Source organism: Cicer arietinum, chromosome 1, assembly GCF_000331145.2.
Source record: "Cicer arietinum cultivar CDC Frontier isolate Library 1 chromosome 1, Cicar.CDCFrontier_v2.0, whole genome shotgun sequence".
Taxonomy (NCBI): Eukaryota; Viridiplantae; Streptophyta; class Magnoliopsida; order Fabales; family Fabaceae; genus Cicer; species Cicer arietinum.
The window spans coordinates 39143822-39169172 of record NC_021160.2 but is presented as its reverse complement, the minus strand read 5'-3'; the positions used below and the strand labels follow the sequence as shown (position 1 = coordinate 39169172).

General features: G+C 31.1%; 3 protein-coding genes across 3 annotated transcripts; all 3 read left to right on the top strand.

Moving 5' to 3' along the window:
- Window positions 1-5931: 5931 nt before the first annotated feature.
- LOC101498665 (uncharacterized) lies at window positions 5932-9678 on the top strand. The gene is made up of 5 exons (XM_004488543.4): window positions 5932-6257; window positions 6614-6748; window positions 6883-6920; window positions 7308-7374; window positions 9074-9678. Exons 1-5 carry the CDS (start codon window positions 6078-6080, stop codon window positions 9488-9490), a joined length of 837 nt encoding a protein of 278 aa, XP_004488600.1. The 5' UTR covers window positions 5932-6077; the 3' UTR covers window positions 9491-9678.
- A 256-nt stretch (window positions 9679-9934) lies between these two features.
- Window positions 9935-10454, top strand: LOC101498325 (uncharacterized). Its single transcript, XM_027334562.2, has one exon. The coding sequence runs from the start codon at window positions 10045-10047 to the stop codon at window positions 10279-10281; it is 237 nt and encodes a 78-aa protein (XP_027190363.1). The 5' UTR covers window positions 9935-10044; the 3' UTR covers window positions 10282-10454.
- A 7790-nt stretch (window positions 10455-18244) lies between these two features.
- On the top strand, window positions 18245-24809 carry LOC101497996 (ABC transporter D family member 2, chloroplastic). Its single transcript, XM_004488541.4, has 10 exons — window positions 18245-18709; window positions 19372-19606; window positions 20547-20614; window positions 20871-21197; window positions 21514-21678; window positions 22446-22674; window positions 22786-23024; window positions 23362-23686; window positions 23906-24165; window positions 24443-24809. The coding sequence occupies exons 1-10, from the start codon at window positions 18470-18472 to the stop codon at window positions 24626-24628; spliced, it is 2274 nt and encodes a 757-aa protein (XP_004488598.1). The 5' UTR covers window positions 18245-18469; the 3' UTR covers window positions 24629-24809.
- The last annotated feature ends 542 nt before the right edge of the window (window positions 24810-25351 follow it).

Genomic DNA, 25351 nt, shown 5'->3' with positions numbered 1-25351 from the left:
AGTCCTCCTAACTATGAGATTTTCATTATGTGCTTTAGAACCAAAATGTTCTTCTTCACACTTTTTCTCTTGAAAACATCTTGGTCAATTACAATCTTCACCTTTCAACCTAGAAAGGATTTTTACAATCACATTTTAGCCTTGAAAGCATTTTTACAACCATACTCAATCTAACATAAAATATAGACTTGAGTTACAAATGATGTGTGTGATAAAAGTGTTTGGGATCTTGAAACTTCTCAACACTTGTTTGAGATAAATAAAGACAAACTCAGTAAATGATGATCCACAAATATATAGAAAAGAGATAGAGTTTTCTTGAAGAGTTTTGACTTGTTATTACTTGAACAAATATTGGTAGATTTTTAAATTGAACTATTGCATTCATCTTTCAATTGATATTTAATTTATAGATCATAAAAGACTTTGAATATCCAGTTTAAACTGAATATAGTCGTTGAACACATTTCCCAAGTGTCAGATCTATTTTAAAGCAATTAAACACATGTTTATATTACTGTCCAGAATGTTCTTGACTAACAAAGAATGTTCTTTCTTTTGAGTCTAATGGAAAACGTGAATGAGTTGTGAAATGTCAGTTGGTACTATTTCAAATCAAATTTATGTAGAATAATGTAAGTATAATGTATTTGTGTCCTTGCTCACAACTCATCACTTTGGAGATCGAATTGGTCATCAATTCAGAGGTTGTTTTCCTCATTTGGGCATTCAACTCGAGTTATGGGCTTGACCGTTGATTTGAGCAGTCTTGATACTCTTTAAATTGTGTTTTGGAGTGTGGAAAATTATATGTTTTAATTATATCTTTAAAATAGAATAATTAGGATGTTCTTTTGTGTAAAACCTTAACGTTCTTCATTTCTGTTTTGAGTAAGTGTTGGACTGAGAGCTTTTGACAGTTGTTTGATGTCAGTCTTTTTCTACTTTGTACGTGATAGCGTTTCAGCAAGTGTGCTGAATCGTTCTAAGTAATAATTAAAACGGTAGTACCGAGTGTCGAACTCAAGGATTGCATTTTACTTTCGAATTATATTTAATTATTAAAATTGAACAAAAAGTTTCTGAATTGATTGAAATAATATTTGAAATTAACAACAATAATAAAATTGATCTGTTATAATCAGAAAAATGTCAGGGATGAGTTTCACTTCGAATCCAACCTTGGTGTCTAATTTGATCCTAGTTACTGAATTCCTTTATTGAATTATTACCAAATTTTCTTTATTATTCTTGCCATAATGTCTTAGTGGCAGAACCTTTAATTCCAAAGTAACTCCTAATTCCTTAGTAGATTTAATATTAGAATTAAGCATTACCGTACATGAATCCTCTTTTTAAACTATTGTCTCTGCAACTAATTTAATTGGTTTCATGACCTGTATCTATCCCTAGACTACAAATTCATAAAGTCCACTTTTGTTACAAAATACGAATTGTAGAATATTTTAATGTTGATCAAACAATAAAAAGCATTAAGCACAGAGATGAGAAAAACAATTAAATAAACTCATTCATATAACTAGAAATCAAATTAGAAAAATAAGGGTTTCATCTTATTACACTCATCTCTAACAAATATGGTTTAGTTACTCATAACAGAGTTATAAAAGATAGAGATTATAGAGGAATTACAAGAAACATTCATGAATGATTTTTGATAAAACTGCTTCAATGATGTTAGAAACGGCCGTCTTTGAGTTTCTATGTTGTGGCACAAGTCTCCCAACTTCTCAATAGTCAAAAAGATCCCTAAAAAGTGAAAACTTGCATTTTTAATGAATGTTATCGTGTCCACGTGCCCCAGACGCAGAAAACACGCTGAAAGGCAAGAAATTCGTCTCAGACGCGGCTATTGCGCTTTAGACGCACAACATCTACTATCTGACGTATACTGTATATTTCTCTTCTTTCGAGTCTGAATTTGGTTCCGGTGTCTTCATGAATATTGTAGCTATGGATCTTAGCTTTCATTTTCACTTGGTGTGACTCCAATTGGACATCTACAACTCCAGATATGGCTGAAATACTCCACATAGGTCATGTTGATTTCTCACCAAAATTCAGCACTGCACCAAAACAAAGTAACAACACAAAACTACGAACTACTTAATCAAGCAAATAAGAACATAAACATTTCATTAAATCCAAGAACTAAAATCAACAAAATATATCAAATAACTCCTTAAATTAACTAATGGTTAAAGATAAATAAGACTAAAATCAATGAAAAATATGCATATGGTGAAGAGTCATCAGTACGCACATTGACTTTTTGTAGAGATGCAACCTCAGTGTCTTATCCTTGACGTCCTAGTTGAACTTGTTTCATAGAACATCAATCTAGAGGTACATCTTGTTATGGTTTTTGATGTTTTAATTTGCTTCTTTTAATCTTTTGGGAAAAGTTGTCTAGAATGATATTATGTGAATATAGCTGGTACTTTCACAAACTAGAATGATGTTGTTTGAAGAAGGTTTTTAATTTTCGCAAACTAGAATGATTTTGGTTTTACTAGATTGAAGGCTGTAAAAAACCATAATGATCTTCGTTTTTCCAGACTGTTGTTTTTAATAAACCAGAATGATCTTTGTTTTTCTAGACTATTATTTTCAATAAACCAAAATGATTAATTTTGATAAACCAGACTGACCTTTTAATAAACCAAAATAATATTTTGATAAATTGAATGATCATTTGATGAACCAGAATGATCTTGATAAACCAAAATGCTCTTGAGATCAATTTGTCATCAATTTGGAGATCAATCTGCATGTTTGTTTTTGCAAGTAGACATTCAAATATTAACTTTTAATTGCTCATTAAATGTTGGGAAGACCATGTGCAAAATGCCAATTGATTTACTACATTTTGTTCTTCTAAAAAGATCACAAGTTGACTTTTAATTGCTCCATTCTTCAATTGTTCTTTAATTGAATAGCCAGAACATTATGGTGAATGTTTCTTCCATCATTCTTTTGTTGAAGCAATACTTTCTAAAATTTATCTTGGTGTTTCTCATGTTGTATCTTGTCCATCAAGTATCACTGAGATACTTTAGTATAAGTATGAATGTATTGGACACTTGCTTCATGAAGATGCTATCTTGAAGATCTAATAATCATTCTCTTAAATGATTAATATATGATATATTCTTTTTTAGATTTTTTCATTATTGAGTAGATACTTATGCACTTGTTGATGTGAATGATTTCTTGCTTTCAATGTCGGGTTTCATAAGTACTCTCGGTCAATCATCTCATTCTCCAGCTTATGCAAGTCATATTTCTTAAATAAAACTCAAGTGCAATCATTAGTAGATTACCATTCATAAAACTTAATTATTTATTTCATAAGGTTTGTTGTCATTAAAACATACATCAAAAAAGTTTTTACATCAACAAATTTTTTAAACCTTTCAGTAATTATAGATTGTCACAAGTTATAATTGAATTAAATTTAAATATAAGCAACTAACGACAATCTAAAAATACCTCAATCTTTGTTGACTTTGCCCTTTTTAAATTGATGTATTTTTCAACACTATTGGACATTTATCGGTTGCATTTTAATTTTCTTTATTTGTCTTTATCTTTTTAGGTATTTTTCAAATGATCACTATTTTATTTTCTCTTGCTGCACTACTTTCTTTTTTGAACACCTTATGAAATTATCTTATTTAAATGATTATTTCTAACTTTAGGAGTTACAACTTAATTGTGCAAGGAGAATATCAAATGAAAAAGTTTTGAGCAACTTACTTGACAGTCAAATTTTTTGCGTATTTATAAGATTAAATATTTACTTAATGTGCTCATTTTATTTTTCTTTGCCTAATAATCTTATTGAAATGCTAGCTTCTCAATGGGTGCTTGTTTTCTCTTTATTGCTTTAAAATCACTTTAATTTAAGCAAAGAAAATACGACAAACATGTAGTCTTAATTAAAACCTCTAATATATTTTTAACATCATATTTTATGTTCAAATTACCGATGTGTTTTGGAGAAAACTCACGTTTCAGACTTGACTCTAACTTTAGAAATATTAAATTGTGAGAGGAATAAAGTTTCTTTATTCTTATACAAGATCTAAATCCAAGAAGGATATTGATGTTTCATAAATTCTAAAAGTTGGAACTTTTTAAGATAATATTATAAAACTCAATATAACATATACATAAATTATAATAGTTTAAATAGAATAACAACAAAATGTGCTCATTAAAATACCTATTGCAACATTAATTATGAAGTCTTTAGACAATAATATTGATTGCGAGTGGTATTTTATTGCAATGATCAAACAATAACAATTACTATTGTTAAAAAATATATCCTTATAATTGTCACATATTTACCATCATATGTGTAAATTAAAATCGGTCAAATAATTAAAGGATTTAATTATACAAACAACATTAGTAGACACATCAACAATTATTATAAAGATGTGCACTATTTATCTTTATTTGTAAATTAAAAGACTAAAACAAGTTACCAAGTGAACTATTAATCCACAATCTTTTGACTATGCATGACTTAACTGCAAGCGGTACACTCATCGGAATGATCAAATATTGGTAATAATTTCTATCAAATAATAGGTGTCTTTTGACATCTTCATTATCCACTTGAAAACAAATTAATAATCACCACGCGTCATAAGTATGAAAATATTCAATTAAATTGTATACGTTGATCGACTATAATCGCATGAGCAATTCTATACTACATTTTTTGTAATTCTCATTGAATCAAATCTACGCAGCAGTTGCTTTGTGCTTACAACTATGAAACTATCTAGCCAAATTGTGCCTTCTTTCATACTGACAACAACTCATATGAATAATTTCATATTACATCCTTTATAATTTTGATCGAAGTAAATCTACGCACCAAATGTTATTTTGTGCAACTTGTTGTTTTAATCAATTCTATCATAATTACTTGACAAACTAATTTATCAAATTAAATAAAAAAAAAATCTTAAATGTACAAGACTACTTGAGCGTGAATACAAATTCACATGCAAACGGAAATATATCCTAAAAGCATAATTAGAAAAATATGTATAAACTTAATAAAAATGAAAGTGGGTCTAACAAAATTGTAGTAATTAATAATAAGCAATTGGAATCAAATTAATTGTTGCACTGATGAGCCAAATGCGCCGCTAGCATTGATAGACACCATATATGCAACGGTTTTGTGTTTATGACTTGCTTGATATTAATTGCACTAGTGACTAGTCAATTAAAAAATATTTAACCAATCTTTCATGACCGATTGCTGAGTAACACAAACCGTCAAAATTTATAATCGTTCAGATCACATTTACCGAAGTTTGAATTAACAAATAAACAAAAACTTTAAATTCATCTTACTGTCACAATGAACATTTTCTCAAATAAGGTCAAAGGCTTCGACCAAAAAATATCACATGTATTAATCTATCAAGACTAGATTCGTAGCAAAAACCCAAAGAAAATAGAAAACGTAAATGTGCACAAGCTACATAACTCATAATTATGGTCTAAATTATAATTCATCTCAATAAATCAAATATAAAGATCCACTCTGACATCTATACATAATTTGATAAATAATTAATAAAATTATAATAAAAAATATATATCGATATAATATTATTGAAATATAATATAATAAAATATGAATATTTCAACAATAAGTAGATTTAACCTTCCATATTTAATAGTGAGCTAATCACTTCAGAAACCAAATCAAACTTGGTGGGCAATATCGTAAAATGACATATCGAAAATGGAAATTGAAAATAAATCATATAAAAGAATAGAAAACACCAGTCAATACACAAAAAAAAAAAAAAAAAAAAAAAAACAGACACAAAGAAAGCTTTGTGAAGTGCGCAAGCAATAGCTCTTTTCAATTCTTCCCTATATTATTATCATTATCCACTAGTAGTGGCTTCAAAGGCGCATATTTCATTGTGTTTTTTCAAATTTCATTTTACTGAGCAGAAAGAAACATCGAGTGGCACCTTAACAGAACATGTTTCATGGTTGACCTTAACTAAGCAATGTTAGGGACGATGATGTTGTTGCAACAATCAAACTTCTCTTCAATTCCTTCCTCACTCAAACAAAGGAACCCACTTCTTCACAAACAAAACTTCCCTTTTTATTTTCCTAGAAGCCCCAATGCCTCAACCTTTAGAATTTCTTCCCTTGGTGACATCGCTCAAATTGCTCATAATAAGGTACCCCATTTTCATATCAACAAATTATGGCTTTCTCATGTTTTTTTTTGTCTCTTAAATATATTTTTTATTTTATTTTTATTATTATGAAGTACCTATACAAACAATAGACATGATACTGATACTTTGAATGTAAACACATGTGTATCTGTCGTGTTGATGTCTGATACCGAACAAGGCACTGATAATAATCTGAAAATTTGAATGAAACCACATGTGTCAGTGTTGTTTACTAGATATGTCTTTAATCTGAAGTGTAGGTGCTACATTAAGCTATCATATCCTAATTATTGTTTTGTTGTTTTATTTTTCTGAATTGGCATTTGTTTTCTCATTTGTGATATTATGCTGTTAAGGTTCTGATTGCAGCTGGAGTTTCAATGGCAATTGGGCAAATTTCTAAGCCATTTACTTCTGTGTTTTTGTATGGCAAAGAGTTTGATATCAAGGCTCTTCTTCAACCTGGAGGGTTTCCATCTTCACACTCTTCTGTATGATCTTGAAACCTTTTATTAATCTTACTTTCTTTTCATTTTCATCTATGCCAATAGACTTTTGTCGATTTTTCACATAGTTGGGTTTCACTTTTATTCTCACATTGTTGTTTACGTTTTCCTGTGGATAGGCAACAGTGTCTTGTGCAACATTCCTTGGCCTTGAGAGGTAAGATAATTCAGTTAGGACAACTGGTGTTTGGTTCATGGCATTTTTCTCTTTACCCTCTTGAAATTGCAATTTTCTTAAAAATATAAGACCTGTTTACTTCATGTATTTCCTGTTTTCATTTCCACAAGTTTTTGAAAATGCCTTTAAAAGTAGATTGAATAAATCTGAAAATTGTGAAAACTGTCAAGCATTGTTTATAGTGTTTGCGGAAATGCATTCTCTCTAGTTAGCTTCCATATTTTCTCTATCACAATTAAAGCAAAAGTTCATAAAAAAATGTCATTTCAGTCACTGCCATACAAAGTGAAAATCATTTTCAGAAAGTAGATAGACCCTAGTTGTTCGTGCGTTATTTTTTAATTGTTTATTGTTATCCAAATGCAGGGGCCTCTCAGATCCCATTTTTGGTCTTGCAGTTGTGTATGCTGGTCTGGTTATGTATGATGCTCAGGTGTGATGTTCTTCTGTCAAAATTTGGTGCTTTCTATCTAGTTTTTCATGTTATTTACATTATGTATTCCTATAATCCTTTCACATCATCATCTTTTGATTTGTCCTTTTAACTATGTTAGGATTCAATTGTAGTTAGAATAAACCCAAAATTTGTGAGGTCTATTCAATGTTGTCAAATAGCTATATATTGCTATAGCAAAGAGGAATTTAAACAATCTGCTAGTGCTCGATGATATGCAATTCAGTATTAAGTGTTGTCAATTAGCTGCTAGAGTGGCACCGTAGTGTTGTAGCGTAGCAAATATTGAACAAACAGTTATTTTATGCGATTGACAACACTTAATCTATTTGAGAAACACCACAAGGCTCGATAGACTATGTCAAATTTAATGAAGGAATCTTTAGGTCGGATTAAATTAGGATCTTCTAAGATATTGAGTATTGTCGCTATATGATTGTCTCTAATTAATGATCAAACTATTTGTGGAGTTCTTACCATGGTATTATTGGTAAACGGGAAGAGATGTTATAAGATGAAAAATGAAATTACACAATGAACAATGAAAATGACAAGGAGTTGTCACTCAACACCTAAACTCAAATTGCAGTAAAAGATATTATAAGATGATCTAACTACTGAGTTAACAATATTGCATCATGTACTTGATTTGATCTCCTTTGTATAGGCTACAACTGCATTGACCTTGTCACTTCATTAACATTTTAACCTATATAAATTTAATGAATGAAGGTTCTACTAGGGAAGAAAGGTAAGGTTGTCACTTGAGTGGGAGAGAAATTATAGTATGAAATTTGTTAGCTCGGATTTAAGACAGCACAGCTATATTCAGTGTAATGCTACCAGAACTGTATAGTGACGATTGATCCATATGGAAGAATGTTGTTGTTGTTGTTCTATTTTTAGATTATTGGTGCCAAATGACGGAAAGATAGCTGAGTCCTCAGATTTAGATGTCTTTAAAAAGGGTTGATAATTTGATATGATGTAGCCTGCAGCTAGATTTGGGTTTGCTCATTTAGCAACCTTTTAATGCAAAAAAGATTTGTTTGTTCAATATAACGTGCTTAAAAGCCTATGAAGCATTAACATAGACATTGCATACGACACAAACACGAAAATACTAGTAATAATTTGAAAAAACAGATGTAATTGAATATAATTAGGAACTACATTTTTCAGTGTTACATTGGTGCTCGACACCGATACATGTTGGACACCAGACATGTGCTACATAGTTAAAAACCTTTAATGATGCCTACTAGTCTTACCGTTTATTGTTCATTGCAAACACTATAGTTTACTTATTTATTGTGAAACTTCATATATTTCTTGAAACTAACTTTTTGTTTCACCCTGTAATTATGGTCATTATGACCAAACATTGTCCATAGTCAGTTGTTTAAACATTGTCCATTCATGGAGAGTTTGGTTGAATCATAGTGTGCCATTGTGGTTTAAGCAAAAACTACACTTTAGAGCTTCAACAAAACCATCTGCCTCAATTTTTTTAAATTCATGGTAAATTCAAACATGCACTTAAGTCCAGCAGACACAACTTTTCTCCAAGCAAATTCCCTTTATCATGCTGTTCTGCTTATTGAACTTGATTGTTTATTTTATCAGTGAATGTGATCTGGTTGGATGACAATTGAGACTATGACTTCATGATTTGCAGGGTGTAAGAAGAGAAGTAGGGATTCATGCTAAGACCGTAAACAAACTACTTCTCCAAATGCATCTCAACCATTTACATTCCAAACATAAAGATGCTTTGATCAACTCTCATCCTGATTCATCCAATCCACCAAAATTAGAAGCTCACGAAAAGTCCCTTTTGTCTCTAGAAGCTAAGTCTTTGGAACCACAACAGGCTAATGCAAGTGTATTAGTTAAATCAGGAAGCAAAATAAAGCTAAGTGATGAGGAGTTACTATCCTCTGACTTGTTCTCAGAAGATTCAAAACAAATCTCAAAGTTGGTTAGTGATGGTCTACTGCAATTGAAAGAAACTGTTGGTCATACTGAGGTTGAAGTCATAGCTGGTGCTTTCCTAGGGTTTTTGGTTGGGTTGGCTGTCTATAATTTCAAGTAAAGTCTTTATTTTTTTTTTTTACAATTATTTCATAATGTTACAACTTACATTGAATAGATTATAGAAATGAAAATCAAAGAAAGAGGAGTTAAGTCAACAATATAACACATTTCATAAAAAAATTATGAAACAATTCATAAAAAAATCAAGACTATGCTTCTCTTTCTTTGATACAATTTGGTGTCTCACACTTTTTTCACTTTTTTATTTCCTTCATCTTTCCTAAATATATATATATATATGTGTGTGTGTGAAGTATCTCAAAAATATTCAACTAATACTTTTAAACAGTTAAGAATAATAATTTAGATACTTCTACAAAAAACTTAAAGTTCATAAGAAAAATATCCGTTAAACAAAACGTGGCAGAAGAGGAAAACAAAAATGACATTTGGCACAAGTCATGGCACACGTGTAGACTCATGGCATGTTAACATAACACGTAGGTTGTTGTTGGTATAATGCAATGCCACTATAAAATAGTGTTAGTAGAAATTAAATGAGCAGATAAAAAAGTGAAAAATCAATAAATAAAAAGTGAATTATTAGAGAGGATGTCAGGGGCACAAGGAGCACAACCAAAGGAGTCAAAAACAGCAACAACATATGAATCAATAGAAGGAGGAGAGAATCGTACAAGGACTAATTTGCTTTCAAAAGAGGATCAAGGTGGCATTCAAGTGGATAAGTTGCAAGAGAAGGTTCACGATCCTGCTGGAAAAGGTGGTCCTGTCTTTGGTGCTGGTAAAGATGAGAATAAGCAAGACCTTGGTGTCACAGGCACTGGCTAGCTAGCTACACCAAAATGTTACTCCCTTCTTAATAAAATATAAGTAAAAAAATATATATCTCTAGATCATAATAAAATATAAGCAAAAAGTATATCTAGATCAAATTTGGTCAGAGACATGTAATTTATTGTTTATATATATTTTGTTACCGAATGAATAGTCTTGTTTTGTTAGTTATCATGGTACTTGTTTAACTTTTTTTGGGGTGGTTAGAAATTTTGGAATGGGATTGTAGTTTGTATTTCTCATCATGTATAAGATTTTGTTGAATAAAATGGAAGAAGTTGTGGTTGTTGATGTACCAAAGTATTCCTTTCACCTTTAATTGTATAAATTGAATTTAAAATTTTAATTTTAATTAAAATCATAATAAAAACTTCAGTTCAAATAAATAAATTTAAAAGATAAAATTTGAAAATTAAATAATATTAAATCTAAAATATAATCAAAATTTAATTTGATAATACAAAAACATATTAATTTTAACATATAAATCTTCTTTAGATATTTTAGTTTAACTTTTTTGTTGGGAATATGCACAAAAAATTTCTTCGCAAAGAGTGCAATTAATTCTAACCTTTCAATCAAGATTCAAAAGATTTTGAATATTTAATTAATTCTAATCTTCTTTTTTACAGATAAACTCTAGTAGTTTTGTTATCCCAAATAATATTATTTTTGGAACACATAAAAATTAATAATCCATTATTTTAATTGATATATCTACTCGTATTATTTTGATATTTTTAATTTTTACTGTAATTTCTTTCTTGTGTTAGTTTTATGTCTCTCTATTTACTTTTCATTTCTTTTTATAAATTTTTAGTTTTAAAAAAAATCTACTGTAATTTCAAATTAAATACTTTTAGAAATAAATTTTTTCAAAACATTACTCATAAATTTATTTAATGATAAAATTAGTGTAAATAATTTAATTTTTTATATTAAAAAAATATCAATTATTATATATTTAATAATATGTAAATTTAACTCTTTAAAACATGTAAAATGTTACTTTTGTAAATAATTACTGTTGATTTTTATTTTTTTAGTGTGGCTTTAATTTATAATATTATAAGTAAAAATAATTATATATTTTTTCACTTACCGACTAAATTTAATTTAAAAAATAATAAGTTTTTATATATTTGAGTCTTGCATAAAAATTAGGCTAACTTTACAACTGATAAAAATATTTTTAACAAAAGCATCTAGTAGTTTTAAAAGGTTGCTATATTACTTAGAAACAAAGTTTCTTCTCAATAACTAGGGAGGGACATAATATTTATATCAAATTTATTAATTTGATGGACATAATATACTCTTTATAGATATAAAGAAAAATAATTTTTATAATAGTATATTAAAAAATGATAGAAGTTATTTTTGACTCTTTTGTTATAGATTAAAAAAAATGACAAATTTCGCTTTTGAGGCTTTATTTTTAATATTCTATTTTGAAACAATTATAACATAAAAATGAAATACTTAAAAAAGAAAAAATTGACATTCAATGAATCAATTTCTCTTTTGAAGCTTTATTTTTAATATTCTATTTTGAAACAACTATAACAGAAAAATGAAATACTTTAAAATTGTTTTTTTAAAAAGAAAAAACATATCCAATATTTTGAAGAGCTTAGCAACATATATACATTCAAAAACATTTTCTTCAATTGACTCAAAAGTTAATTTTAGGAGGAGGGAAAAGGTTGTTGATTGTGGAAGAAGCCTCCACCAGAGAGTAAGAATCTTTACTAAGTTCCTTTTGATTATATTTCTAATTTATTATGAAACAATTGGTTTGCAATGAAAGGTTGATATTGTAAATATGAAATAGTGGAAAATAATGTTTAGTACTTACGATGATGGATGTAGGCACTTATAATATTGATAGTGAATATGCTTATGACTTGGTTCGAATTTTGTTGCAAGTGTCTAGCAAAATAAACTAATAACTTTGATACTTGTTATATTTTAATTCTTTTACATGGTCTATATCCTCAAAATTATGGTTTTGCTTATAATACTTTTTATTTATTTATAGGTTCATAGAGAAATGATGGGTGTTATAGAATCTCTCCAGCATCAGGTTGAACAATTAGAAGAGAATTCTAAAGAATTAATTAGGTGATAAAAATGGTGAAAATATTAAATTGTATGATGAGATTGAAGATTCAAAACGAGGGATTCAAGTGAAAAATTCTTGGAGGAAATTAACGGGTCTGATATAAATTTTCTGCAAGAAAACAATTAGAGATAATAATAATCTCAATGATATGAAATACTTTTTCTCCATTTGTGTTGTTTTTTATCTGTGTAGATAAATAGTCAAACAAAAAATATAATTGATAGAAAAATTAAATATGAAATTTTAAACGCGGAAACTTTTCACAAATGGAGAAAATAAAAACATAGTTCAATAAAAATGACTCATAAATAGACAAAATTTATAAAAATAGACAAAATGACTCATAAATTGTTAAAATTTATAAAAATATTGATAACTCACTATGTTGAGAAACAGTGAAAGACAATGTCATATCTTGAAGCCAGCTAAATTTATTAAATTTTCCTAGAAGTCATATTATTTATTAAAGTTGACTATTAGTTATGTTGGAAACTTAATCTCACAATTAAGAATATTTTTCAACCTTTATTATATAGATGTTCTATATTGAAAATATCACTCATTCTCAGTGTTACATTTTCTTGTATAAAAGACGCACAACCAATAATTAGAAATATTCAAGAGTAGCGAGGCATTTATTGATTCTAGAAAGTAGATCAAGAAATCTAATGTAAGCATATGAAAAGAATTAAGTTGCATTCGAACTTGATCTATTTTTAGTACTAAACGATCATGTTATACTCCTCTAATTATAAACACTATATTTGTTGTTATTAATCTCTAGTCTATAAATGTAGGTTACACTCATTTAAATAGTCAAATTCAATTCAAACTTGAGTTTGTTTATTTAATTAAATAAAAGAGTTTGATCAAGAATTTAACGAGTTTGATTAAGCGTTTAACAAATTGAGTATGATTATGAACTAGTTGCAAGTTATAAGAGGAAGGTAAAGAGATAGATACAAGAAGTGGTCTAAATTACCTATACCATCATTGACAATGAAGGTAGAAGTAATCAAAGTAAGAGAATCCCAAATGAGGTGTAAGTCTTGGATGCATTTAAAAAAAAATTGAAGGTTGGAAATCTGCTAAGACTGCCAAGATGACCTAACATCATCCCCATACCTGCGAGCTTGGTTTTGGCAATTTGAACTTGCGAGTAATGAAGATTTTTAGAAGTAGACATGAGAGCCAAAATTTGAACTTGCATAATTTAGTTGCCGGATATGATGATTAGACAATTATGATAGTTAATTGATTGATTACAATATTTCAACTTAGAAATCAATACGATCGATTGATAATGGAATCAACAAATAACCAATTGGAGGATATGAATCTTTGAAAAATAGATAATGTCTCATATTATACTATTGAACTTCAAATGAGATAATGGACAAAGAGTACCTAAAAGTTTTGGGAGAAGAAGGGGCATTAGAAGTGTTGTTAATTGAGGGGGAGAGGAAAGAGGTCAACTTAGGCACAATTGTTGATACTAAAGCTAACAATAATTAAAGTTTAACTTGTACCATCATCCTATGTGATGAACATTTTCCTTCTTTGGTCTTCATTTGGGGATGAGATAGAAAAGATGTTAAATTCCTTTTGATAGAGTCATTCGTACGTTCGTATTAAAGACATCAATTGACTCTCTTGAAACAAGGTTTTTGTGGATAAAAGGGACGTGGATATGAGTTTCACAAATCTCTATGCCTTTAACTTTTCTATTCTTGGTAAACATAAGTGAAAACTTCTCACTAGCCCCAAATAGTCTTACCTCTCAGCTGTTCAAAGCTAGGTACTTTCCTCAGAAAGAATTTTAAAATTTGGATATTGGCCACAATCTTAGTTATTCATAGCGGAGTATTTGGGGTAGCAAATTTGTTGTTTGTGGTGGTAAAAGATAGAGCATTGGTACAATGAATATTATATCTATTTGGAATGAACCTTAGTTCCATATGGTTCATACGCCACCGAATATCCTTAAGTTTATGTCACAACTATGTGCGTCCCACCTTACATGATTCAAAATGATTTGAACACTCTGCTTGCCTCTGAATATTTTCATAGCATTGTTGATGACACCATCCTGCGAACTTCATTTATACCTTCAATTGTAGAGGACAAATGAATTTGGATAAATAGTTCATACTTGGTTAGAAGCGCTTATCGTTTGTGTATTAATGATTTAATTGACACTTATGATATTAGAGTTGTAGGTGATTGACATCTTAGTTGGAAATTTCAAGCTCCACCCAAAGTTAAGATTCTATTTTGGCGTATATGTCGTCCTTGCATCCCTACACACCACAAATTGCTGCAATAGGGTGTTGTATGTTCGTTGAATTGTGTCTTATATGTAGGTCTTGTCGAACATAACAAACATCTATTTTTTTCACTGTATACATTTGGAATAATTCAAAAATTTGAGTTGTTGCCATTTTTGCCACTATAGTTGCACCTTCGATTATTGCGGACATTTTTTCGCGTTTTTATAGACAACAATGTAGCAACAATTTGATCATTTCGCTAGAATAATTTGGATTATTTAGAAACATCGAAACAACAATTTGTGGAACAACGTTGATGAACATAAAGTTGTTGTGCTATTACGCGTGCACAATATGTTGTTCGACTAGGAATTGGCGCAAGCTACTGCTCCGTGACCAACTTATGAGCCTGTTGACAACAACAATGCATCATGGCAACCTCCAATTTTGGATCAACAAAAGGGCAACATAGACTCCTCTTTCTCGCAACAGTTGAACATAGTCGACCTTAGAATATGTATCCGTGACAAACATGACACTTTTGTGATTGCAAAAACAACATGGTTCTCCCTTGTAAAAGTGTTGTTGATTATTTCAATAGCTCTAAACGTGTCACTGAATTTAGTGCTATTATTGACTATTGTAGACATCTTTTTTATTTTCACTATAGAAACTTTCATGTTGAGTTTATCAAGAGACAAATTAATGAGGTAGCTCGTAACCTTACGCGGGCAACAACATTTCTTGCTAGTTTTTACGTCTTTATTGACGTCTCTACTTATTTCTAACATATTATCATGAATGAAATGCTATAGACACATCTATTATATATATTTAAAACAAACCCCCACCACCTCACCCCGAGTGCCACTTCATTCTATTTCATCCACCTGTACAAATATTTCCACATCAGCCAAAAATCTAATGTGGACCTCTCCTCCTTTCTCCCATCTCAATCATGCTCTCAATGTCTAATCTCCTTCAATCCTGCTCTAAATCCCTAATATCCTAATCTCTCAATCGTAATCTCAATCCTTAATATCCTAATCTCTTTAATATCAATCCTGCTCTCAATCGCTAAAATCTTTAATCCCCCTCTCTCCCCGTACCATTCCAAAGCATGCAAAATCGTCTCTCTTCGCTCCCTGCCCCAAAACTGACCCACCGCACAACGCCCATTCGCTTCGTGCGCGGGAAGGCTACGAAGTTCAGTTCATGAGACCGCGGCGACGGATGTGTGACGTTTCCTCCTCCCCCTCTCTCCCCGGACCAACCCATATCTGGCTCTCCTCCTTCCTCCCCATCTCAATCCTACTCTCAATCCCTAAGTCAAGGCAAGTTTAAGCGAATAATATGCAATTATGTGTGCTAAATGCTAATATTAGCAATTCTGTGTGCTAAATGCTAATATTATTCTGCTAAAATATGGAAGAATAGTAAGTGTATATTATCTTATTGTTTGTGGCTGAAGCAATGTAACATATTGGATGAAGAATATAGGGAGATTTAATTGCAATATTTTGTTTGTCAAAGTTGAAGAAATTTAATAATTAAATATTTAAAGAATAATCATTTTAATATTATCACATTAAAGTGTATTCCAGTGATATTAAGAAAATGAGAAAATGTGTGTGAAATGAGTGGATTTAGTTACCTATTTATACCGCGGCGGAGTGGAGCAGCCGCGACACGAAGTTCCTTGCCTTAGCTGGATCTCGCTGGTGCCCAGTTCATGAGACCGCGGCGACGGATGTGTGACGTTTCCTCCTCCCCCTCTCTCCCCGGACCAACCCATATCTGGCTCTCCTCCTTCCTCCCCATCTCAATCCTACTCTCAATCCCTAAGTCAAGGCAAGTTTAAGCGAATAATATGCAATTATGTGTGCTAAATGCTAATATTAGCAATTCTGTGTGCTAAATGCTAATATTATTCTGCTAAAATATGGAAGAATAGTAAGTGTATATTATCTTATTGTTTGTGGCTGAAGCAATGTAACATATTGGATGAAGAATATAGGGAGATTTAATTGCAATATTTTGTTTGTCAAAGTTGAAGAAATTTAATAATTAAATATTTAAAGAATAATCATTTTAATATTATCACATTAAAGTGTATTCCAGTGATATTAAGAAAATGAGAAAATGTGTGTGAAATGAGTGGATTTAGTTACCTATTTATAGGTGTTGATTTTGCTTAATTTGCTTGCGAATTTGTAATATCAAATAATCCAATATATGAAATGGATATATACATGGATAAATAGAAACGGATTGCAATAAGCAAACACGGCTCACCTGTACCAAAGAGTAACCACCAGGTGAGTATACAGTTTCAAAGGACTCCCATATTGGCGAGCCAACCAAAAATTACAAATATTTAGCTCACCATTGTTATTTAGAAGCAGGTTTGAAGTCTTCAGATCCCTATGAAGCACCCAGTTGTCATGAAGATACTTCACACCTTCTAAAAGCTGGATCATTAAGCACTTCACTTCACTTTGGCTAAATGGTTGCTTCATTTACTCCATCAATCCTTTAAGATCATGTTCCATGTATTCCATTACCATGAAAATACTATCAAGATTTGTAGTTCTATTAACCGGAGTGTTATCCTGCTATCAATAAATTATGTAGTTCTATTTTGGTTAAGATTTGTAATTCCTCTATGATTGAATGCACCAGGATGAAGAGAATGCAAAGACCATCTCCCTATTTGATGTTTATTACAATCATATGCTAAAGGTTGGAGGGTTATTTCCAAGTAGTTATAATTTATGTCTTACTTTTTTCTTCCTTCAATTTCTCTCTTTCTCGCAACAGTTGAACATAGTCAACCTTAGAATATGTATCCGTGACAAACATGACACTTTTGTGATTGCAAAAACAAAATGGTTCTCCCTTGTAAAAGTGTTGTTGATTATTTCAATAGCTCTAAACGTGTCACTGAATTTAGTGATATTATTGACTATTGTAGACATCTTTTTTATTTTCACTATAGAAACTTTCATGTTGAGTTTATCAAGAGACAAATTAATGAGGTAGCTCGTAACCTTACGCGGGCAACAACATTTCTTGCTAGTTTTTACGTCTTTATTGACGACTCTACTTATTTCTAACATATTATCATGAATGAAATGCTATAGACACATCTATTATATATATTTAAAACAAACCCCCGCCACCTCACCCCGAGTGCCACTTCATTCTATTTCATCAATCTGTACAAATATTTTCAACATCAACCAAAAATCTAATTGTATCAATATTTTAATAATAAAATAAATTTTATTCACTAATATATCCTTATTAATAATAGTGAGTGGAATAATTAGATAAATTGAATTAAGATACAACAAATAAAAATATATGAAAGAAAAAACTAATGAGTAATGCTAGTAGGAAAGCATTTATCACAAAATTTTGTGACAATAGTGTTACAAAACATACAGTATTACTAGTAGTAAATTTTTTCTACTTAATTAATACTTCCACGTTTGTTAATGTTGTTTGCGTGGCAACATGTGGATCATAGAAAATCCCCCCATACAGATAATTCAGCGAAAATATTTCCAGTTCCCAATTTTCCTCTTCACTCACTCCCTCACCTCCAAACCTCTTCACTATGACAATTCATAACAACAACACAACCTACGATAATGTTGCCTAAATCTTTTGTTTCACGAAACCACAGGCAAACCAAACATTGATGTTTCTTGTTTTATATTGTTTTGGACCAAATTAACAATACCCAGAAAGGATATTAATTAAAAATTGAAAGAAAAAAAAAATGATATTGCTGACTCAACAAATACAATACCCACTTTTTATTTTTTCTTCGACCTATAAATCAAACCCTTCTTTCCATCACCATGTGCAACTTCATCAAGGTTTCACTTTAGTTTCCCAATTTTCACAATTTCCCATTATGCCCATTTGCGATAGAAAGCTTAGCAAGAGGAGGAATTTGAGCAAATGTTTCTCTTCTTCTGAATCAGGACAGTCTTCATTGCCAACTGACCCAGATAAGGTTTTCTTTTGTTCTTACTTTTTCTGTTGATTTTATTAAGGATTTGTATTAGTTAGACTAATTAGTAGTTTTTATTGGCTATATAAATCTTATTGTTTTACTTCGTGTAAAAACAATTCTCATTATTCAATATACTTTTCTTTACTTTTTTTTTACCTATGATTTATATCTATAATTGTAAAATGCTATCAGACACATAATTATTCTGCGACATAATTTTCTCTAATTTTTTGAGCTTTTTTCCCTTCTGTTTTGGGCTTGTTTGCATAAGTGGTTTAATTAAGTACTTATAACATAAGCTCTTATTATGATGTATAAGCTTTTTCTTCTGTGTAGCACAACACTTCTGATTGGAGATGTATTCCCATGTCTGACGTCAACATATTAACTACATTCAATTAAATCATTTTTTTTCAAATTATTATTGGTGTCAACTCATGAGTGTTGTGTCCGGTGTCTGTGTCAGTATTTGTGTTTCATTTCGTAAGTTATTCTAAAAAGCTTATTGACATGTTATAAATTGTTTCACTAGCTCTCCCAAACTGTTTTAGTATTTATGTAAGTAGATAAGTTCAAGTAAGTCAATCCAAACAAACTCTTAGGTTGATGGATCATGATTTATGTTATAAAGTTGGAAACTTTTGTTGGGTTGATAAGTGCAGAAACAGGAGCAAGTGGGAGAAGTGAGTGATGGTGTGGTGGCTGCAAAGGGTGAGAATCCTGATCTTAAGACACTTTTTAGAAGGTTCTGGAAAGTGGCAGCTCCTTATTGGACTTCTGATGATAAGGTTCAAGCAAGATTGCAGCTTGCTGGTGTTTTTGTTCTTACTTTGGCTACCACTGGAATCAGTGTTGGTTTCAGTTTTCTTGGGAGAGACTTCTATAATGCACTTGCCAGTAAGTTTATGTGTTGTACAAGATCACACATGGTTGCTTTGTGTTTGTAAAATATGTTATTTGTGTATTTCTTGTGTGTGTCAAACAAGATCACACATCTTCTATTTATAATGAGGTTACAATAATTACATTCAAATACTAGGGACTTGTATTTGAGTAGAAGTTTTACCATTGAACCTAGGAAATTGTACGGTCAAAGAATAATAAATCATACTTTAAATTCTAACAGTGTTATTTTCCATGAGGAATGCTAATACACTCTTAAATTAAACACACTCTTTAATGCATTTTGTTCTTAAGTTTAATATAATTGTCCCTCAAGCGAAGTTCAAGTGGTTGAACTAGGGTACACGGAAGAGTTTGAGAATGAGGTCAAGAGTTCATACATTGGCTACTAACAACTAACATTTACTTAGCAAAAACAAAAATGTAACTGTTCAAAGAATGAACTAAGTATAGAAAGTTTGTTAGTGTCTTAAACTAGTATGATGCTAGCATTTCCCCATCTTCCATTTTTCATCTAATTGATACACTCTTGTTTTTGCAGAAGAATGTTGATACACTCTGAAACACATTCGTTTAATACATTTTATTATTACTATTAGTATAATTGTCCCTCAGCCTAGCTCAAGTGGTTGAATTGGGACACTCGAAGGAGTATGAGAATTAAGTCTAGAGTTCAAACCGACTATTAACAACATTTACTTAACAAAAACATAAGTACAAATGTTTAGAAAATGAACTTATCATAGAAAGTGTTAAAGAGTGTCTTTAATATAGTGTGATGCTAGCATTCCTCTATCTTCAACATATCATCTATTTGGGCTTACATAGTTTGTTTGTATATGAGATTTTCTACTGTTTTTATGTTTAATAAATAATTTACTCTAGTATGAAGTGACAACAATCAACTGAACCTGTTTAAGTTTATTAATGCAAGACAAGGATCAAGAGCAATTTACAAAGCAACTACTTTACTACTTGGGTGGCTTTGCTGGAGGAATCCCGGTGAGCACATTGCTGCACTTTCTTAGGTATAGCTCTGCTAGACTTTGCTTTAGCAGCATTTTCTTCCATATCTGTAATTGATCTGCAAATAAACGAGTTCCTGCATTTAATACCGAGTACATGAAGACTTTAGCCCACATAAAAGGAAATATAATGCCAGGGATCTATGTTATTGCACATTATCAATTTTTAATTTTATGTACCTGATATCAAGCTTCTGCATATGTTTCTAATTTTGTTTATTATTTCGTTCCAGTTTTTCGTACTGAGAGATTATGCACGAGAAACTCTTTCCTTGAGATGGAGGTCTTGGATGACGAGATATTACATGGATCGCTATTTGAAGAACCAGACTTTCTATAAAATTCAGTCACAGTCAATTATCGATAATCCGGATCAGCGAATTGTTGATGATCTAAGTTCATTCACCAGCACAGCCCTTTCTTTCTCTTTGACTCTGTTCACTGCTGCCGTAGACTTGATCTCGTTCAGTAACATCTTATATGGAATATATCCTCCCCTATTTGTTGTTCTTCTCATATACTCTATCGGTGGGACAGCTATCAGTGTTTTCCTTGGAAGGGTAACTATCTATATTTCTTTTTCTAGTGATAGTTTTAAATTGAGAGAAAAACTACATCCTCCTTCCCAATTGCTGTTAAGTATCACTTGTAGCAGCATTATATTGTTATAGCAAAGTATAATTTAAACAAATTGCTATTATTCTGCAATATGCTATTTAGTACAAAATGTTATCAAATAGCGGTGTTATAGCCTTGTGGTATAACAAACTGCTATTTTTTTAGATCTACAACTGGCAACATTGCCTTCCCCCAGTAACTAAGAGGACCTTTTAGATAGTTCTGTTTTCATTTACTGGAAAATGGTAAAAATGACAGGGATTGGTGACTTTAAATTTCTTGCAAGAGAAAAAGGAAGCAGACTTTCGTTATGGACTTGTACGAGTTCGGGAAAATGCTGAGTCGATTGCTTTCTATGGTGGTGAAGAGAGTGAGATGCAACTTCTTCTGCAGCGCTTCAAAAGTGCTTTCGAAAATTTGACGGTGAGATTTTTCCTATGTTTACTTTTTTCTTTTTAAAACTGTTGTTGGAAACCGTATCGTCCTGCATTGCAGCTGCCTTCGTTTTGGCCTCGGCACCTTCATTGTGCTGGACTTGAAGGGATGTGTTAAAATCCCATATTGACCAAATATATGGCCAAAGTAGTCCTTATAAGGTTTGAGCAATCCTCACCCATAAAGCTAGCATTTGGGTTTGAGTAGGCCTAACCCAAATTTTAATAACTATTTTTGCACATGTTACTACTATCTATGGTTAATCCAATTTACATTGTTTCTGAGTTATTATTGAATAAATTTTAACTTTTAGGATTTGCTTAAGAACCCAGATCCTCTATAGTCGGCTTTACGCTGCTGATTGTAGACTGTTTAATTAAGAGAATTTTTTTCTCTTAATCTAGTGGTCCACAGCCGGCAGCACTATAAAGCCGGCTTTAGAGGATCCAACCACATGCTGATTTGTATGTTTTATTTTTCTTGACTGAGAAACAGGATCAATATGAATTATTTTGATTCTTGAGTTCAATGTATCGGCAGTTGACATAATATTACATTTGAAATCTATGCATGAGGGGTATTTCACAGCCATGTGAACTGGCCAGTTTTTGTAAATTTGACAGATATATTTAATACCAAATGTTACCTGTGTTGCACCATCATTTCTTTTCTTTCTTAAGTTAAATAATGCAGTGTCATCTTCTACCTTATGTTAACATGATGAATTTTTTAACTTTTTATTTCTTTTTTTACAGCAATTGCTGATTTCTTCTAGAAATCTGGACTTCTTCACCAGTGGTTACCGCTACACCATTCAAGTTCTTCCTGCTGCGGTTGTTGCTCCGATGTATTTCTCTGGAAAGATCGAGTTTGGTGTTATTAATCAGTCAGTCTCTGCTTTTAATCACATCCTCGGTGACTTTAGTCTCATTGTGTACCAGTTTCAAGCTATAAGTGCTTTTTCTGCTGTCATTAATCGGCTAGGTATAACTCTACTGATAATCCAGGCACATTTGGTGATATCTGTCTGTTCCATATGTTCCTCTTGAATATAACGATTACTACCAATTAACCGTTTGTTTATTGCATATGCAGGTGAATTCGATGATATTTTGGACAGAAGCAACTCTAAATCTCTCCCTGATTCTTTGGAAGACATAGATATTATGTACAAAGATTTCTTAAGTTCATCCGTATTGGAGTCTAATGGATCGACTCCACCAGAGAAACCTGAAAAGTTACTGGAGATAGAAGATTTGATTCTGAAGACACCAAGTGAATCTACACTTATTAGAGACTTATCATTGACAATCAAGGAAAAGGATAATTTACTGGTAAGACATTAAGGTCTTGTTTGGATAAACAATTTAATTAAGTGCTTTTTCGTAAGTGTTTATTATATTAGTGCTTATGTATAACTTATTTCTATAATAAATATACTATAAGTTGTTTTCATAAGTTATCCTAGAGAGCTTGAGAAAATAACCTGAAAACAGCGTATAAATATGTCATAATTTGTTTTCATAAGCTTCCCACATAGTCTCATAATACTTATATCGTTAGATTAGCTCAAATAAGTCAATTCAAACAGGTCTTAGTTACCCCCTAATCATTAACATATAAAGCATTATGGCTGTACTTATGCATTTCTAAATATAATGAATTTAACAGATAACAGGACCAAGTGGAAGCGGTAAAACTTCTTTATTAAGAGCTATGGCTGGTTTATGGAAAACAGGAACTGGAAAGATCGTATACTACGTAAAAGGAGGGGAAGGCACTGAGAAATCCATTAGTTCAGATGTGAATACTCATGTAGTTGATATTGCTCGTGACACATCCAAAGACAAAGGGAAATCCATAAGCAGAAAATTCGGAATTTTTTTCCTACCGCAAAAGCCGTACATGGTTTTGGGTTCTCTTCGTCAACAATTACTTTATCCAACTTGGGGTGATGATGACGTAGTTCCCACATCAGATAGTAACGAACAAAAAAGTATGTGATTTTTATTATTCATCTTTCTTAAGGATACTGTCTCACCAAATTATCATTGAAGAGCTTAACTAATAACATAACTAGGTCAAAGAAAAACTATTATGTTATCTGATAAAATATAAAATTTGTTACCTAACTTATACCGCCGTTGATATAATTAGTAGGTTGACAGGATCTATGTGTATGATTTACTGGTTGACTGTGAAAATTGTTGTGCAGATGTGCTTCCTTTCTTGTCAAACTCAGAAGATATGAATAATGAACAAATGAAGCCAAATACGGATGAGTTGATAAAGATCTTAGAGGATGTCCGTCTTGGCTACATATTGGCTCGATTCGGTTTGGATTCAACACACGAATGGTCCAGTGTTCTTTCTCTTGGAGAGCAACAACGCCTCGCTTTTGCTCGTCTTTTGCTTTCGAAACCTCAACTGGCTCTGTTGGATGAGTCGACGAGCGCACTTGACGAGGCCAATGAGGTATTCTTGAATTCCAAGTTAATTAAACAGATATGGAAGTTCTTGTTCATTAATTTTACACTATCAGTGCTTAACAATAAATTTTTTATATAATCAAATATGATAGAGAAAACTTTTGTTTGAAAAGTTTATAAAATAAAATCAACAAATTCTGAACCGACAATAGTTGAGCAATCCAGTAAAAGGATCCCTAAGAGTAAAAAATTTGAATTTATGTCATGATTGTATATCCCTCCATGTGGTAGTGATTCATTTTCTTGTACTTTTTGGTTTACAGGTTTATTTGTATGAAAAGATTGCAGCAGCAGGCATAACATACATCAGTGTTGGCCATCGATCAACCTTACGCGACTTCCACGACAGAATCCTAAGAATATCTGCAATTGGTTCTAACGATGAACCGCCAAATTGGTTCGTTGAACCCATTATAAGTGAATCCTCTTTAAAATTTACAAATTTATGATTCTAGCGGGCTTTCGGTATTGACATCTATGCTTCAAATTCTAATTTTAGGAATATGGATGTCAACCAGGAAACAAGTTGTTAATTGGAATAACATTCAAGTTTTATATACATGTTTATACAAACACTCATAGAAGAATGTTTTTTTTATAAAGTTAGGCTTGCTGTTATTTTTTCATAAATTTTTTGAACTGATGTATCTATTTTGTGAATTTAATTTAAATGCACTAAGCCTGTAAATTATTTACATATTAAAAAATGTTCATTCTAGTGAATGTAATATTTGTTAAAGAATTAGTGATATGTTAATACTTTATTGGCTTAGTGTATCTCAAAGTATTTAGTATATCTTCTTCTAGTCATGATTTTGGGGTTTTTCTCATAGGTCTAAAATCTGTCTCTAGCATGAAAATTTTCTTGTACCCTAAAATTATACCCCTATCCCACATTTTAATTAAAATTTCATTTTTACCTTTTTTTCTTTCTTAAAGGTTAAAAAATTCAAAAGGATAAACATAGTATATGGACATTCTAGAAGTAAACTTTTGGAACAAATATATTTTACATTTTAAAACGTATAGACAACTAGAGAATAACTCGCACGTTGCGCGGTAAAATTTAATATATTAATAAGTATAAAATAATAATAATATGTAATTTAAAAGTAATGTTAATTTTGTTTTATAGTAGAATATTCTCAAGTGTTTATGTACTTAAAGGTAAA